Source organism: Hyperoodon ampullatus, assembly GCF_949752795.1.
Source record: "Hyperoodon ampullatus genome assembly, chromosome: 10".
Classification (NCBI taxonomy): Eukaryota; Metazoa; Chordata; class Mammalia; order Artiodactyla; family Ziphiidae; genus Hyperoodon; species Hyperoodon ampullatus.
In genome coordinates, this window is record NC_136923.1 from 72,660,144 (window position 1) to 72,679,131 (window position 18,988).

Here is an 18,988-nt window from a genome sequence, read left to right on the forward strand (position 1 = left end):
ACATTTCCCTTTGTCCTTTTTCCCAGAATGTTTGGGAAGAGACATCTGGCCAGAGAGAGAAATAAAAATCACTCTTTGCTAGGTAAGTTTTCTTTTTTAACCTTAAATCATATTGTTTTTAGCTGTAGATGGTTAAATGTGATTTAAAAAGCAAAATTTGAGACTAAATGCTTCTAAGCTTGTATTAAAAAATAGAGAGCAACCTTCTTAGTGAATGTATGTTAATTTTGAAGAGGACTTGCCATTTCTTTTCCATGTTGAATGTTTAAATTTCAGGTTCCAACATTTAGTAAGAAATCTTTGTAAGGATTCTCATCTTTAGAGAGAAATCTTTAGAGGGAAATTCCTCATCCTGAGATAGTGACAGTAGCACCGAGACTGTTCCACCCACACTATATATTCCCTATCTTTATATTTGTTTTATCTAGATCCATTAGTCCGTTAGTTTCACATAGCAGTGACAGACTTTGAACACTAAATTGTTATAATGGAAATTTTTACAAAAAGGTAAGAAGATGTAGTAGCCCCCATGTCCATGTGGTGCCTAGTTGTTCTAAATGTTATTACGTAGGCTCTGGAGCAAGTCCCCAAGCCCAGCATACATTTCTTTATAGTCCGGAGTTGATTTACTGGAAAACGATGTGAAGGCTTACCAAATAATGGAATTCTGTCAAGGATTCTGGGGAAAAAGCCATTCTGAGAATTACCTTTACAAATTAATTCAAATAAATAAGTGTCTGCTAAAAAGCACAGGAGTGTTAGGTTCTCCTTGTCTCTTTACAGACCGGGAGAAAGAACTGGAAGCCTTCCGAATGGCACAGCAGGGAAGTTTGCACCAGAAGAAGGGCCAAGCAGTTCTGTATGAAGGTGGAAAAGGCTATGGAAAAAGTCAGCTGTTGGCTGAAATAAACTTCCTGGCCCAGAAAGAAGGGCACAGGTAAAGACTCCAGCTTTCTGATTTAGCGTCTATTTCTCTTGGGGGTCCTTTCCCTTGTTGGTGAGACTCTTGTATTGTTAGATTCAGCATTCTTGGGCTGGCGGATTGAGTAACCTCTCTGGATCAGGGGACTCCCAGTGACCACAGTAACATTCACCAGGGTGTTGCCATTGAAGCTGAAGGAAGCAGATTCCAAGCAGTGCTTCTATGCCATCCAGACCCTCATGGCCATCTTCTTTGAGATTGATATGTGCCCAGCCTGTTACCGGCAAGAGCGCCTCCACAAACAGCTCCATGGGATGGTGGAGGAATCGCTTCACTGCCTGTTTAATGACCTCTTCTTTGTGAAGGTAACAAAGGCAGTGGCTTTCTGAACTGGATTACTGATATTTTTAGTGGCTAGTTGGACCCAGGATTGTCTTTGAATATAAAACACACACACACATATACATATACATATACATATACATATACATATACATATACATATACATGTATGGCCTAAGAACACACAGTCAGCAGTGGCAGGATTGAGATTTGAAAAGTCTTTGACACCAGACCCCAGGCTTTCTCCTTTTTGAGAAGAGTGGATTCTAGGACTGACTCTGAAACTTGCTAGTTGTATATCTTGGCACAAATCACTTGGCCTCTCTGAGCCTCAATTTTTTTCACCTGTGAAATGACAGTAGTTGTACTTTATATGGTTTTTGCATAGATTTTAGAGGATGTAGTATATAAGAGACTGCATCGTAAATGTGAAAGTACTAAAATTTGTCAATGTGATATTGACCAGATGTGCATATCCAGCAATTATATGCATGTGTTCTTGAGTTGGTTGCAGCATTTTGTTCTTTAACCTTACCTTTCCATTCCTGGGTCATGGAGTATGTCACTTGAACCAACATCTGAATCTCAGAAGCTTCCAGTGGTCTAGGATTTATGTGGTACCCAATAGCGAGTAGGCTAAGAATTCCCTGGTCCACAATTCCATTTGTCCATCCTCCATCACTTCTCCTAATCTACCCAGCATGCAGGGCATTGTATCTAATGAAAAACAGAGAAAACAAAAATCTGTCCAGTCCCTCAGCATAGCCCTGTCTTAAGACAGGCCTTACCTGGGGCCCTGGCCGAAGTGGTCAAGGAGTAGCCTCACTTTGGCTCTCAGGTCCATCGTAGCTCATGTGCCTTAGCCTAGCACAGTGTTGGAGATGTCCATTGCAGTTCTTTCTCACAAGTCTCATGCACACATTCATTCTGATATACTTGGAATAACTGGGATACTGGACTTGTCCAAAGTGACATTGCTAACTCTGACCTGTCACTTTATTCCTTAGTCATGATCCTTTAAGAGTTTGCCAGAGTCCAGTATGGAAAGGAGCTATCTCTCTCTAACCACCTGTGGACTTTCAGTCTCACCCTCTGAACTGTATATTGACATTGGATTGGTATTTGTAACCCTATGCCTAATCCTGTAGAAATCCATTCTCACTCAAAATAGAATAATTTTCTGTTCCCTTTTGAGAACCTGTATATTTTTATTAGATTGTCATTTTGAATGATAATATATGAATAATTTTCCCGGTCAGTTTCCCTTATCCTTCAAAGTTTCGCACATGGATGACCTGACCAGACAAAAGAAGGTTAAAGCATGTTTTTTTCAAGTGCTGCAGAAGGTGGGTACTTTTGCTACATACCATTAACTCTTAATATGTGGAGATGGTTTATGCTCATTTCAATCTATCCACATCTTACCTTCACTTGGGCATTTCTCGGCCTGCCTATTTATTGATATCTTCATTGTTTCTGTCTACCTTTAACCTTGAATCCATCCTACAGCACAGCATACAAGGAAGGTCTTTGCTCTTTCCTGATCCTGTTTCTTTTTTTTTTTTTTTTTTTTTTTTTTTTGCGGTACGCGGGCCTCTCACTGCCGTGGCCTCCCCCGCCGCGGAGCACAGGCTCCGGACGCGCAGGCTCAGTGGCCATGGCTCGTGGGCCCAGCCACTCCGCGGCATGTGGGATCCTCCTGGACCGGGGCACGAACCCGCGTCTGCCGCATCGGCAGGCGGACTCTCAACCACTGCACCACCAGGGAAGCCCCTGTTTCTTAATGAAATTTTAGTAACTTAGAACAGTAGCTTCTGGATGCAGGCTGATAGCTATTTTACCTCCTATTTATTAAAAATACAGATACTCAGGCCCCAACCTAGGATTACAGAGTTAATAATCTGTACGAGGAGATGCTGATGTAGCCATTCGGGAAAGCTACCTTGAAGTAACCAGTCAAATTTTAATAACATTCATCCTCTATACTGAGCACTTCCACTCCTAGATATATATCCCAGGGAGTCTGTTCATTGCAGTGTTTGTTTGTGGAGGTTAGGGAGGTGTTGGCATGAATTCATAGATGAACACTGTGGAGTGTTTATAGTGCAGAAGTTAGAAGTAAGGCAGTAGATGAAAGCATAGCAACATGGAGTAATCTAAAAACAATCCTGAATATTTTATCTTTTCTTATGGCTGAGTAATATTCCATTGTGTATATATATACACCACGTCTTCTTTATCCATTCATCCATCAACTGACACTTAGGTTGTTTCCGTATCTTGGCTCTCCTAAGTAACGCTGCAGTGAACACATGGGTGCGTATATCTTTTTGAATTAGGGTTTTTATATTCTTCCAGTGAATATCCAGTAGTGGAATAGCTGGATTAAAAAAAGGTGAAATCTTGCCATTTGTGACAACATGGATGGACCTTGAGGGTACCATGCTAAGTGAAATAAATCAGATGGAGAAAGACAAATACCATATAATTTCACTCATATGTGGAATATTAGTAAATAAATAATCAAACAGGGACTTCCCTTGTGGTCCAGTGGTTAAGACTTCGCCTTCCAATGCAGGGGGTGCAGGTTTCCCTGGTCAGGGAGCTAAGATCCCACATGGCTCATGGCCAAAAAACCAAAACATAAAACAAGTAATATTGTAACAAATTCAATAAAGACTTAAAAAAAAATGGTCCACATCAAAAAAAAAAAAAAATTCAAACAAACCAAACAAAAACAAACACATAGTTACAGAGAACTAAGTATTGGTTACCAGAGGGGATGGGGGGTGGGGAGAGGGCAAAATGGGTAAAGGGGGTCAACTGTATGGTGATGGATGGAAACTATACCTTTGGTGGTATAACGTAATGTATACAGAAGTTGAAATATAATATTGTACACGTAAAAAGTATATAATGTTATAAACCAATTTTTAAAATCCTGAGTAAAAAGAGAAATAATGAGACCTGTTATACAGTACCATTTACATAAAAACAATTTACATGACAAAACAACAATGCACATTTTATAAGAACATAATACAAGCAGAAGGTAATATGATAAACACATTGGCATGGTTACCTGTGGCAGTGAGGAATGGAATGGGAGTAGGGAATGTGGATAAAAGAGAATACATTTGTTTTAAAGTCTACATGAGTAGGCATTATAATTGGTAGCTTTAGCTAGCACTCCCAGGTAATTCTGGTGTGCAGCCTGGTTTGGAAATTACTGTTTTAAAAATACTGTGAATTCCCACACAGTTTGAATCTTTTGCTAAAATGAAATATTTGAAAGCTTCAAGTTTGATTTGGAGAATATTTTGATGCTTATTTCATATTTCAGTTAGAGTATTTTCTTGTTCAAAGAAACTCAGTACATTTCTTTAGGAATTAGATATATAAGCTGTATTTTATATTTATAAAGTAAAATATTACCTGGACTAAGAATACATTTTACTCTGAAAATCCCAGCCTTTGTTGACATTTTATTTAAATTGTTGATGGGAAATTCATGGTAGATTTGAAAATCAGATGACTTCATTTCTAATCAGAGCTTGTCATTGTTTCTTTACTGTTATTTCCAGGCAATGAGGGAAACACCACTGACTTTCCTCATTGATGAGGCCCAGTATATGGATGCAGCCTCCTGGGAGTTTTTGGGAACTTTGCTCTCCAGTGTGCCCATCATCATGGTGATGACATTGACCCCTACCTTCACCCTTTGTGGCTGGGCCCAGCACTTCCTGCAGAGCCCTCGGGCTATCTTTGTGCCCATCTCGAAGTTGGCAGCGACCTCACTGTTGAGAATGGCATGTTGGGAACTGGGGGTGGTGAGCATCCCCCAAGAGCTGCAGATGTGAGTGGCTGGGACTAGCTGGGCACTTCATCAAGGGAGGAGCCAGTGCCGTAGTATAAGAGAAGGCTCAGGTCTCACACCGGAGTTGGGGGAGAGTATGGCATTAGAAACCATGATGAGGCCCCAAACTGCATTTAAGAGTAGACAGTCTCCTAGTAACCCAGTAAAGGGCTGTCTCCCCTGGGCTCTTCACCCAGGTTTTCACAGGACAGTTAGGACCTGGATGGCTTGCTTAATAGGTCCATTATGTGTGGTCAGGCCAACTTCTGCTGGACCCTTTAGCGAGGGGATGTTAGTTCCTTTTAACATCAACAGAAGCAAAATAGTTGAGAGAAAAGTTACTGCCAAAACCAATCAGAAACCTTTTTGTACATTTCTGTGCTGCTGCTTCCCTCTGTTAGTGTATATCATCAAGAACTGACTTTAACAAAAGAAGAAATATTCCTCAGTATGAAATACCCTTATGCTTGGCTCTCTTCAAGTGGGCATCTTTAGTCAGCAATCCCCTGCTTACCTCTCTACAGCTACCTTCTCCACAGGTGCTTTGGAAACCCCCTTTACTGTGAGGTCTTATGCCAGGACCTTCTCTCTAAAAACATACTGCTCTTTCATGGCCTCCAAAAGGAGGAGGAGGAGGAGGAGGAGAACAGCAAGTGGGAGACCCTCTCAGGTAAGCTGAGCTTCCCAGGGTTCTACCCTGATCCTACTGCTGGAGTTCATTCTTGAACATGGCATCACCTGGTCCTAATTAGGCATGTGCCTCTTCCCTGCTGCCATGATAAGCAAGATTAGACCTTCCTGGCTAAGTGTACTGTACAGATAATATGCAGCTGTGTTGAAAACACAAACTACCTGCCTCAGATAAAGTAATTGAGTCAATCTACTTTAGTTCCTTTTTGAGCAGCCCAGGAGGCGGGGATAGGAAAATAGGATTTATAAACATCAGAGAGGATTGATAAACATGACAGTCTAATAGAGAATTGCACATTACTGATGAGAAAGATGACTTGAGGGTTTGAGTGGGGGAGGGGAGAAGGGAGGAAGAAAGAGATAGAAGTATGTGTAAACCCACAAAGGCATCCTAGAGCTGTGATGTCATAGAAGAGAGGGCTATTGGAAGGTAAACAGGAAGAGTGAGAATGTTAGGTACAGAACAGAAAATGTTCCGTTCCTAAGAGAAAATAAGAGAACAGGCAGGATGGGTGGGGTAAACCACTTTAAACGTGTATGCTCCATTTAGCTTAATCCTTTCAGTTTCTTGACTAAATATTTGTGGTTTTGTGCCTTTAAAACTACAGTCACTCAGCATGGTGTTTTCCTCAGTCATAGTCTTCTTTCTCTACAGCCAATGCCATGAAATCCACAATGTATAGTATTTCTCCTGCCAGCTCTGAAGACCAGGAACTTTATGTCTGCACAGTCAAGGATGATGTGAACTTGGATACAGTGCTTCTTCCACCGTTATTAAAAGGCAGGTCCCTTGAAGACCTCAAGTGAATCAATTACAGGTGTCATTGCACTTAGTAATTTGGTGGATGATTGATTATAGATCCCTCATTATCATGCTAGCTTCATTTCTTCAAAAAAGAAACCTGCCTTCCAGAAATAAATTCTGGCACTGCCCGAAGAGTTCTTAAAGACTTGTAATGCTACTTGAGTAATGTTTTATGTACGTGAGCCCACTGTTCTCTTTGAGGCTGCCTGATAACCTGGGAAAGTTTTCTAGTTGTTTAATAAAAACTATGACCTGAGTTTCCCTTTGTGCATATTCCTGTGCTGGAGGAGACAGTAAGCAAGGGAGATAATGCTGCTGAGATTTAGGAAAATCCATGGTGCTGGTGAAGAGACAGTATTAGGGACATAGCAGGGGGTTAATAAAAAGAGTGCAAAGTAAGCTTATAATGACTGATGAGATAAAGAATAAAGTCGTCAGAATTGGGTAGGCATAATTAGACAGGCGGCGTTCTTTTTAGAGATGAGGAGGGTTTTTTTAATGTTCTGTTCAAATGTTTGGTGGCCAGTGTACTTCATTAACCCTTCTTGAGGAATGTTATGATGGATAAGCATGTCTTCAAGTCAAGCATGGTCTTACTGAGAATACAAGACACGCGTGTGAAACAGCAGTACAGAACACATTGGTAAATAAGAGCCAGGGCTCTGGCGTCAGAAAAACCTGGGTACCATTGCTTCCTCCACTTAGTAGCCGTGAAACATTAGATAAACTTATCTAAGCCTTAGTCTTCTCATACTCAAGTGAGGATAATGATAGTCCCTACCTCATGGGGGTAGTTAAAGATTAAATGAAATAAATCATGGTATATAATTAATAGTCAATGACTGTTAGCTATTATAAGCTGTTCACTCTGGTGGTTTTAGGTCCACCTGGACAGTTCATATTCCTACAACTGTGATAGGCCACACTTGGCATTGGCTTTACTAACTTAGAAGCGTACAGGTCAGGAAACACAGCACTGTAGCAGAACAGGAGCAAGTGGTTTTCTTCAGTGGGGGTCCTCACAGCAGTTCCCACTGCTATTCTCTGGAGCCTCAAGGAATAGCTTACATGTGATGGGATGAGACCATGATGGATGGGTACTTAGATGCCCCATTTCCCAACAAGGAACTGGTATCTCTTATAATAGTCCTGTAGGCATAGTTTCTAGGCACTGTGACCTGTTACAAGAATTACTACACTCAAGGAACCCCAAAGCTGTGGCTTACCACCAGGTATTTGTAGCTTATTCACAGTTTTCCTAGTCCAAATTCAGTTTCCAATCAGGGATCACTCTTCGCATAAGCAGTGTTACCTGGTAACTCAGCTGACATGCTAATTTTATAAGGATCCTAGGAAACAGCTAGAAAGTTAACCCAAGATCAGTATTGTCCACAGGGAAGGAAAAAGGATTTAATTCATAAGCTAAAATGAACAGTCCAGTCAGCAAGGCCTTGGTCTAAATGAAAGGCCAAAGCTACATGGTAAAAGGCCATGTAAGTTATAAAAGTATTTAAGAAGGGAGCTGACATGACTATATTTGTACTTTAGGTGTACAGTTCTACCACTAGTTAATGTGTTATTGAGATAAGAATGAGAGGAAATTAGAGATGTTCAGAACAGGGTAGCATAGTGATCCAGGTGAAAATGACTACTTATACTAAAATTGTTTAGGAGGAAGTATATTCCAGAACATTCAGAAAGAGAATGAGTGGGTGACAAGTTGGTTGTGAGGGAGAGGGAAAAGTTTAGAATTATTCCAAGATTTTGGGCTTGGTGCCTTACTGGTTCAATACCAACTGCTTTAATATATGGGTCAGAATATGGAGAGATTTACTAAAATGCTTGGAGTTAAGATCTTTATACTAATTAGAGTTCTGGGACCAGGAAGCCCAGCCTCCATGTTTAGTTGAAAGTAAGAAGAAAATGGATCTACCAACAAAAGGTTTTGGTGACCATGAGGAACAGTTTCAGTGTTGTGCTGAAAACCTGATTGTTGGTTGAATAATGAATGGGGAATGGGGACAAAAGAGGGCATGGAGATAAGGCTCTTTCAAGAGATTTGGCTGAGTGGAGAACAGATGGACAAAAAAGCAAGCCCTTTTTTTTTTTTTTTTGAATTAACGGACTGTTAACAGTGTATTCTATGTTTGTAGAAAGCCTGTTCATTGCAGATTTTTTTTTTTCTTCAGAAATAGCAGTGAACCAACTGGATCAACTGAGCCCAGAGGAACAGTTGCTGGTTAAGTGTGCTGCAGTCATTGGTCACTCCTTCCACATAGATCTGCTGCAGCACCTCCTGCCTGGCTGGGGTAAAAATAAGCTACTTCAGGTACTGAGGGCTCTTGTGGATATACGTGTGCTCCGCTGGTGCAACAAGAGCCAAGAGCTTCCTGCTGAGCCAATGTTAATGCCTTCCTCTATCGAGATTATTGAACAAACCAAAGAGGAGAGAAAGTCAGGTGAGGAAGAGCTGCTCCCTAGTTCTCAGGACTGAATAGAGAGCTCAGGGTGAGGGTATCTGTGTTCAGAAAGAGTATCAATATCATACATCATGGGCCTCAGTCTCTTGAAGCTTATGTCTAAGAGGTTGGGGAAATTAATTATTTTAACCATGGAAGACCCATGGTTATAGTGAACGAATAGCCTGTATTTTTCAGAATCGTCTTAATTTCAAGAATTCTAGCTCCATGTTAACCCCATGTGTTAAGTATTTGTATTTTGACTTTTGGTTCAGAAAATATTGCCATAGTCCTTTATTGGCTCCTTGGGATAAATAATAGGAAAATAGGATAAACTGTTTCTAATTTTAGAAATTCACAAGGACGTTAAACACATGTGATATTGAAACATATGAACAAAGCAAGATATAAATTAAATAGCTGCAATCTCATATTCTCCACAAAAAAGAATAAAATTGTGACATAGGCTACCGAAAGCATATATAATCCACAAATAATTTCCCTTTGACTTTGAAATATGTTTGGACCTCATATTTGAGCAGAGCCTTTCTGATTATTTGATGTTTATAATAATTTGCAGTAAAAAAGCTCAATTTAGGAGGAAAAACTAAGAAATCTATCCAGTGTAGTTCTCTACAACTAGTCATTTCTTCCCTGTTGTACTTCATACTAGATACAGTCAATATCACTCTCAGATTGGTATAAAATTCTTTATACAAAGGAAGCCATAATACCAAATAGGAATTATAAATAAAATTTTCTCATACACTAGCAGCATGTGCTTGGGAGTTTGCTGCCTGGTAGCATAAAAGGACTTTAAGGGAGACTCTCATTTAGATTTTCCTATATTTCAGATGCTGGCTCTCCTCTCAGGCTACAAGAGGAACTATCCCTACCTCAAACCGAGGTGCTAGAATTTGGAGTGCCTCTATTGCAGGAAGCGGCTTGGGAGCTGTGGCCCAAGGCACAACAGACAGCCCTACACCTTGAATGTGCCTGGTTTCTTCGAGATTTGGCCTGCCGCTGTGCGAGCTGTCATGGGGGGGACTTTGTCCCCTTCCACCGTTTTGCCATCTGTTCTACTAAGAGATCCAGTGGGACCTCCCGATTCTGTAGCTACAAAGATACTGGCTCGATACTAACACAAGTGATCCCAGACAAATTGCAGCTGCCTTCTCCCCAAGGTAAATCCAGGGGGCAGAAAGAGGACACGTGGGCAGCACTTCTCTTTAGTCGTGTACTTGGAGCTCTTTATTCAAAAGGTGAAAGCAGATTAAAAGAGAAAAATAGGTGGAGAGAGCCATTTCTCACTGAAGTACCAGAAATAAGAAAAGTGTGATCTCAGAGTTAAAAGGAACTTTAGAGATTATTCTTGGTTTGGTTGGCAATCTTGGGCAAGTTACATAACCTCAGTTAATTGAGGAAAATAACAATACACATTTCATAGTGTTGTGAGGATTAAATGAGTTAAAATATGTGCTTTGAATAGTGCCAGGCACATGGTTAGTGCTCAATACATTTTAGTTATTGTTTTTATTATTATAATTATTCAGCTCAGTAATTATTCAGCTCAGTACACATCTATGGAGCCCTTATGTGTATCAGATGCTGCAGTTAGGTGTTAATAATATAAAATGAAATTATCAGCTTTTGGGGGGTGATCCAGACATATAAATAGAGAATTCCAATATGGCATGATAAAGGTGATGAAAACGGATTACATAGGAGTTGGGGTACCTAGAGAAGGGGCCATTAGCCCAGCCTGAGAAATGAGTAAGATAAGACTCTCCCTTGAGTGAGATTTGAGGGATAAATAGGAGTTAGCTACTTAAAGAAGCTTGGATTAGTGGATAGATGTTCCCGAAAGCCTACAGCCCTCTACCACATCCCAGATAAGAGTTCACCCTCGGGAATTCCCTGTGGTCCAGTGGTTAGGACTCCATGATTTCACTGCTGAGGGCCAAGAGTTCACCCTCTTTGTTTTAACATTTTCAGTTAGCTTACCTTGTAGGACATCCCATTTCATTCTCAGTAGCTGTTAGAAAGCTTCTTTCATCAAGATGAACTCTACCTTCCTGCAACTTTTTCACTCATTTTTCAGAGTTGTGCCTTCTTTCATATTTGAAGACAGCTGTCAAGACCCAGGCAAATCTTCTCTTTTTCTACTTTGATAAAAGAGAAGTTGGTGTTGGTGTTGACAGGGGAGAGGGATATGGGAGAGGTGGTGAATCGGTGGTGGTAAAAGACTAAAATGAAGATGTTGATCTATGATCCTGCCTCTTCTGGCCATAACATTCTTATGACTCTATGAAGGTGGACCAGTGACTTGGAGAAATTGGTCACTGGCTGATGAGCTCTACAGTCATTTGCACTTTTGTACTTTCTGAGGGGAAAGAGGAAAGTAGTAGTGAATGTCCTGGTTGGTATTATGAAGAAATCACACTATCATTCATATTTCCTATATGGCCTTTTGTTTTTGAGAGGTCACTGTCAGCTGTAGTTTCGACAGCCTGGTCAGTCTAGCTGTGAGAGAGGCCCAAGACCTTTCCAGCACATCCGAACCCTGAGGAGGCTTCTCAGACCCAGGGCTGTTGTGCATGACCATGTAGAACAGAGGGTGTTATTCACGCAGGCTGTGATATGATGATGCCCTGAGAATTGTGCATTGCAGTAGTGCTGCCAAATTCCAGTTTCCTTAGTTACCTTAGCCTTGCTTTACCTTACCTTAGGTGACATCATTAAATAACCAGAGAGCCAGTCCTTTTACTTAACACAAGTCATCCCTATAATTATTCTCTTAGACTTCTTTTCAGTCCCACCACCTGTGCTCCTGAGCCCAAATAGGTAACATCCCCACATCATTCCCAGTCTTTGCTTTTTGGTCAGAAGACAGCTGCAGAGAAAAAGGCAAATCTAGAAGATAAAGGTTATTTAAGGCCAGCTAGGTAAAGCTGAAAACCCCCGCTGGTCATTGTGACTCTGGTGGGACGTGGCATCTTATGCCCTCATGATTTGCTTCACTAGGTCTTAGGATCTGTGGTTCGCTCCCATCTAGTCGTAAATCTGATCAAGATATATTCTTGGATTTCTCCTATTAGAATTAGTCATCAGACCAGATGAACACATTCTTTATTCATTTCTTTTGCAAACAGAATTAGGAATTGGTTTGGGAAGTTTGAGAATGAAAGGAGTTACTATTTGAATCACAAATAGTTGCATTTAAGGAAAAAATTAGCACCCTAATCTTGTGTGTAAGGCTAATTTTAAACCTAAACTTATCATTTTTATAATGGGGGAGGCAATTAGGTCATGAACTAAGCTGCAGTGGAAAGGTAGTCAGGAATTTTAAATATTCTCAGTTAATACAAATATGCGCAATTAAAGATAATCATCTCTTTCTCCTTACAGACAGTTTTCAGTTCCAGACAAAATCACCCAGAAGTCAGGAGGCCTCCACAAGGGAACACTGCAGGTAGATGGAGATGCTGAGAGTGGGCGTGGAGGAGGCCAGGAAGTGAGACACAGATAACCATTAAACTAGGGCACTCACCTTACCTACAGACAAGGAAGGCATCTGACCACCCAGGAGCAGTGACTCTTGTACTCAGCCCAAAATTCAAGTTAACAGAGAATCAGAAAGGCAATTTTTGATTGTTTGTAGGGAAATTATTTTTTAGTGATTAAGCAAAACTTTAATAGCTCTCAAATGTATTGTACATGTAGCAGATTGTTTTCAGCTATAAATTTGCCTTCCCAATTACTTTTGAGCCCAGATGATATTAAAATGATTTTACATCTCATAACTATATACTCCCTGGCTTTCTAATGCCTGTCTTATCAGTTTTACATGTTCCTACCTTGAATTCATCAGCCACTCTCGAGTTTCCTATTATACTTATCCAACCTGATTTCCTTCAGTTTTCAAACAAAAATCTACATTCTGCATGAATCACCCCCACACGTATTGTGTCTCTGCTCACACAGTTCTCCCTTTTAAACATACTCAGTGGCATCCACATCCTTCCAGTTAACAGAATGTTCACCATCCTTCAAAGCCCTCCTCAGTTCCCACTTTTTTCGATCATTCTATCTCAGAGAGATCAGACCTCTTTTGAACTCGTGGTGCCTTTAGAAAGCGCATTGGACTAGTAGTCAGAAAGGTGAACTCTAGTTTTGGTTCTACTCAGTAGCTGTGAGGTCATACATAAGTCACTTAACCTCTCTGAGCTTCAGTTTCCTCATCTGTAAGAGGGAGGTAATTTTTGCCTACCTGAACGGCAGGGTTATTGTAGGATAAGGTGGTGGTATTGTATAAAATAATATTCAAATATGCCATGATGGAGTTCAAATGTGGTAATAGATAAAGGTATTATTACTTACTGCTTTGTATCATTTTTATGTTTTCATGTAACAGTGTTAGTTTATTCTTCAGGTGTGGCCGTTTCCTTTAGTTTGTGAGGTACTTTGGCTTTCGGTTTTTAAAACTCCCTAATAGGGCTTTGCCATTATAGACCAGGTCCCTGACTTTCAAAACCTTATGAAGCAATGGAGGAGAAAAGATAGACATAGAATTAATGAATTACAAAGGAAAGCTTCCTGGACAAAGTGGCTTTGAGACCTGGTAATGCCTCAGCAAGAGTGGCTGCTGGGCGGCCACTCTCAGCTCTTCATCTTCTCTCCACAAAGAACAGAGGAAGAGTTCCTTGATCAAGTGAACAGGAAACTGGCTCAGACCAGCCCCGAGAAAGACATGTTGACCACGAAGCCCTGCCACTGTAAGGAAGTCCTGAAGTTAGCGCTGTCACCTCTCACCCAGCACTGCCTGGTCATTGGAGAAACCACTTGTGCGTTTTACTACCTGCTGGAGGCTGCCGCTGCCTCCTTGGACCTGTCAGATAATTACATGGTGAGCAAGCTCTGCTCTCTGCCCCTGAGCTGAGCCCTATGACTAGGGGAATTTTATAGGGATTTCTTACCATCAAGTAACTTGCAATGAAAAGTGGAGGAAAGTGGGAGAGAGAAAGGAGCTGTAAGGGGTCTAGGAGAAAATATGAAGTGGGAGTGAAGGAGCACCATGTGCTGCCAGCCCTGCCCCAACTCCTGCACACACAGTCCAGCTCCCCATTTCTAACTGAATCCTGCCCCAGTTCAAATTCATCATAACCTTGATCTAGCCCTCGCCCCAGTCACACGCTTAGCAACATCCAAATCCTAATCCATTTTCTCCATCCCTTGTCTTGTTTGGAGGCCTTCCTTTATTTGAGGAAGGCAAGCAGCCTTCTGGGCCAACCCTCAGCATTCTCGTTTTTTAAAAAGCACAAGGTGAAGATCTGTCAGTTTGAGGAGGCCACTTTCTGCTGTCTTCGGTCAGAGGTGAGGACAGGGGGTAACCTTGAAGTTTGGGTTGTTTCTCCTTGAGGAATATCCTGTTATTTCCTTTAAAATCTCTTTTTTTGCGTGCAATTATAAATGTGATTCAAATTCAAAACAGAAATACATGTAGAAAGTGAAAGAGCGCTTACTAATCCCATGTCACCCCCAGCATAGTTAATAATTGGTGTGAATTCCACCAGCTATACACACATAGTCATATCATTATTGTTTTCCATTATTTTAAAAATAGAATCATAATTCTACATTGTCTTTTTTCTGCATCTGGTTTTTATTCTTAAAAATACAGATTGAACATATTTGCATATTGGCATACATCCAATCATAGTTACAGGTGCCAAGTACTACGTTATATCCATATATCAAATTTACTTAGCCATTTCCTTCTTCATGTACATTTAGGTTGTCTCTAATTTGGGGTTATTATAAACATTTCTACAGTGAATATTTTTGTAAATATCTCTTTATTCCCTTGTGAGAGTGTTTCTGTAAGAGAAATTCCCAGAGGTGGAAATTTTGCTAAGGCAGACAATATGAATGATTTTACAATTAATAAATATAATGCCAAATTGTCCACCACAGTATTATATGAATTTGAGTTTTTCTCACTTCTTCACATCCTTACCAACATCAGATATTATAAGTCTTCTTTAAATGTTTATTGGTCATTTATTTCTGTGAATTGCCTGTCATGCCCTTTGCTCACTGGAGTGTATATAAACTAATTCAGGGGGATGCAGGGGTGAACAAAATGGGTGAAGGTAGTCAAAAGATATAAGTTCTGGAGATGTGATGCACAGCATGGGACGGTAGTTAACAATACTGTATTGTATATTTGAAATTTTCTAAGAGAGTAGACCTTAAAAGTTCTAGTCACAAGAAAAAAAATTGTAACTATATGTGGCGATGGATGTTAATCAAACTTACTGTAGTGATCATTTTCCAGTATATCCATATATCGAATCATTATGTTATACACCTAAAACTAATACAATGTTGTATGTCAGTTATCCCTCAATTTAAAAAATCATCACATTGTACACCTTAAAGTTACACAATGTTATATGTCAAATATATCTCAATAAAGCTAGAAGGAAGAAAAGAACATACATTTCAAAGTCTCTCCCTGCAATCCTACCACTGAGCCACTGTGTCCTCTTTATGTATTCTACCAGAGGGGCTCAGCATACATAAATGTATATAATCTTTCCCCTTCCTTTGTTATATACAAATAGGAGCTCTCTATACTCCGTTCCACATCTTGTTTTAAAATAAATAAATAAATATACCTTGTAGATCATTCTATATCATTTATAACAAATTTCCCCAGGGAATGAGATTTGTATATCAAATAGAAACTCTGGGGAAAGCATGCCATGAGATATTCCATTTTCAAAAGACAAATAAGGGTAAACTTACTTATTCTGGATGAATAACTCATAACAGCAACTTCTCCCAGCCTCATTACTGTTAAATCCAACAGAACAAAATATGTTGGAATGATTATTTATCAAGTTATAAATTATGACTTCATAAAACCATGGGGGATGTTTTGTTAGAGAGCCGAGCTTTAAAATAAAATAAATAAAAACTAGTTTCAATGTGAACCTTAAGATACCTTGGTTAGGAGAGTAAACCTAATGTGTATAAATGCCTTTGAACACCAAAGGGAATATTAGAGTTGTCCAAGGTATTGCATTCTTTGTGTTTCAACCAAAAGGTCTTTAGAGCAAAGTTAAATAATTATTTCTTTCCCTTTATAAGAAAGAATTATTGTGCAGTCTTCCTAAGATTGTTCAGAAATCACCATAGACTTTATCATTTTCTTGGAGGATTTAGCCATAGAACATGCAGGTATATGATAACCTCAAGGTAGTTCCTCAGATCCTGCCGTCAAATGCACTATGGTGGTACAACTTGTTTATGAAGAGGGATATGGGATTTGGTGATATCTCAGATGCTTTCCATGGCATCTGAAGCATCTCAGTCTCTGCCCAAATGATAATCCCATCTGAGTCTAGCAGCATCACTTTCTAAATCACAGCCTTCCTCTACTACTCACTGACAAATGTGTGGGAGATGAGAAAGGAGAGTGCTTTCTCCGTAATTCTGTTTTCTCACTCCTTTACTTGGCTCGTGGCCCTACTGGTGCCTGGTAGCGTGGCCAGGCTCTGCTCCAACTCAGCTCACTCTAGCAGCTCAAGGGCCCCAAGTACACATTCCAAAATAAAAGCCAGTGTGTTACATCCAGAACCTTGTCCTCAATACTCTTCCCACATTTACATTACTGTTTCTCATTTTACTGTCTCCAGGTCTGTTTCAACATGGGACAGATCACCTTGGCCAAAAAATTGGCTAGGCAAGCCCTTCGTCTGCTGAACAGGAGTTTCCCTTGGACCTGGTTTGGTGTCATTTTCCAAACATTCCTAGAGAAATGCTGGCGTTCCTGTGCCCAGAGCCAACCCCCAGACAATCCTAGTGAGAAGTGAGAAGCCTAGCCAACTTGTCCTGCTTCCATTTAGGGCCACAGAGAACTAAACTAGGACCCAGCCTGGAGTTTTGCCTATTTGACTATAAAGACTGCTCTTTTTACAGCCAATTCAGTGTAGCTGAATGAGGACTTCTTTAGTTTTTGGAGTATGGTATTATCCTGTCTCTTTCAAATAAAGATACATATATGTGTATTGTGTGTACACATACACATATATGGCAATTTAATATCAATATTATTTCTCGGATATATATACACATAATACTAAGTTGCTACCTGGTTATTGAGCTATAATAATTTATAGGAAATGTATTCAACCAAAAGAGCAATTCAAAGAATGAAACCTTTTTTAAAAAACCTCTCTGAAAACTTTTTTTCTGGTTGAGAGGGATGAATTTCAAAGGCATATTGGGTTAGAAGTAGTGGGATCCCAGGAACCTTTCTGAGTCTGAAAGTCTGGGTGAATAGACTCAGATTTCTTGTGGGAAAGGATAGCGGACACTGGTGAAGAATAAGGGCATGCTAACCACCCTTTGCTTCACACCAGTAAGAAGAAGCTGGCAATCCTGCAGCAGCAGGTGCAATGCCTCTCCCTGCTCTGGCAGCTCTACAACCTGGAGGCCACAGCCAGCAGCCGCAGGTTTGCCTGCCTGGCCATTCTTATGCAGGAGAATTCAGCCAAGGAGTCTGCCAGTGAAGCCCAGGTAAGCCAGCCCTTGGTTTACATCTGTCCTCACTCAGAAACTTAAAATGCTAGGGGGAGAGACCCTGCCAAGTCCCTGGTTAAGTGTGGTTCCACAGTAACCCAGACTTAACGGGACACCACTGATCTTGTGTTTGAGCAGGGTTCTCAATTTGCAGTTTATACATGGGCTTCCAGGTACGAAGCTATCTGTGAACACTGCACTGAATGTTGACTTGTGTGTGTATGTTCAAAAGAGCATTTGGGGAGTGATAGGAAGTAGGGAAGGGATCATAGCTTTCATCAGATTCTCAAAGAAGCCAGTGGTCTGAAAAAAAGGATCAGAATTGCTGACTTAGGAAAAAAGAAGAAAGGGAAATATGTCTTCCTAATTTTAGTGTCCATCTGTCTACATCTCTCTTTTATCCATCTGTTCAACAAATATTTGATGAACACCTATTCTGTGCCAGGCACTGATCTTGGTTCCAGGGAAACAGATAAGTGAAATATGTCCTATGTTAGGTGATAATAAATACAATGAAGAAAAATTACGTGAAGACCAGAGGACATGGAGTTCTGGGAACTGGGTGCGGGGCGGGGCGGGGGGGGATGCAATTTTAATAAGATAGTAGGGAAAGCCTTACTGAGCAGGTGGCTTGTGGGCAACTATCTGAAGGAGATGAGAAAGTAAGCCACATGGCTATCTGGGAGAAGAGTGAAGAGTGGAGAGGAAGAGGGCATAGCGAATGCACAAGGCATGTCCTCTGTGTTTGAGCAACAGTGAGGAGGCTAGTGTGACTAGAGGGGAGGGAGGAGAGGTGGAAGACCCAGGAGATGAGTCAGAGTCTAGGGAGGGGGATGGGAGATGGTGCCGGCCTTGGAGGCCACTGTAGGGGTTTTGGCTTTTACTCTAAAGAAGGTGGGAAGCTGTTAGTGGCTTCTTAGAAGTGGAGTGACCGAGTCTGCTTATACTTTAATAAGATTATTCTATTGGAAACCTAACGAACACAGTGTTTCAAGAGTGTCATCAATGATGTCACATGTGCACGCAACTGATAACAGAGATCTAGGCAGCAGTTCTGAAGAGTTCTAAGGGGCAAGAATCAGAGGACTTAATTAGAGAAAACATAGAAGAGGTGCAGTTTGGCCAGCGTTTTGAAGGGGAAAGTCTCGGATTGGGGAGAAACAAGAGGCGCAGATGGAGAAAGTGGTTTGTTTCAAGAACAGGCAGTGAGAATGACCAAATTAGAAGTGTAGGGGTGAGAAGGAGTGTGTTTTCATAGCTGGAGTTGAGGTGAGTGGTGGGGCCCCCAGGAGTGCTGACTGAGTGAGCCGCAAAGCATGCAGGGG

General features: G+C 40.8%; 1 protein-coding gene across 1 annotated transcript in view; it reads left to right on the forward strand.

Moving 5' to 3' along the window:
• LOC307058607 (adenylate cyclase type 10-like) overlaps positions 1-18,988 on the forward strand; it is a gene marked incomplete at its 5' end in the record, with an annotated part of 39,869 nt that overhangs the window by 16,935 nt on the left and 3,946 nt on the right. Inside the window, 14 exon segments of the mRNA XM_079712137.1 lie at positions 27-82; positions 784-937; positions 1,098-1,287; positions 2,524-2,610; positions 4,849-5,120; positions 5,645-5,790; positions 6,466-6,591; positions 8,805-9,074; positions 9,929-10,258; positions 12,483-12,546; positions 13,761-13,980; positions 14,322-14,447; positions 16,778-16,950; positions 17,504-17,660. Coding sequence (XP_079568263.1) covers positions 27-82; positions 784-937; positions 1,098-1,287; positions 2,524-2,610; positions 4,849-5,120; positions 5,645-5,790; positions 6,466-6,591; positions 8,805-9,074; positions 9,929-10,258; positions 12,483-12,546; positions 13,761-13,980; positions 14,322-14,447; positions 16,778-16,950; positions 17,504-17,660 — 2,371 coding nt within the window.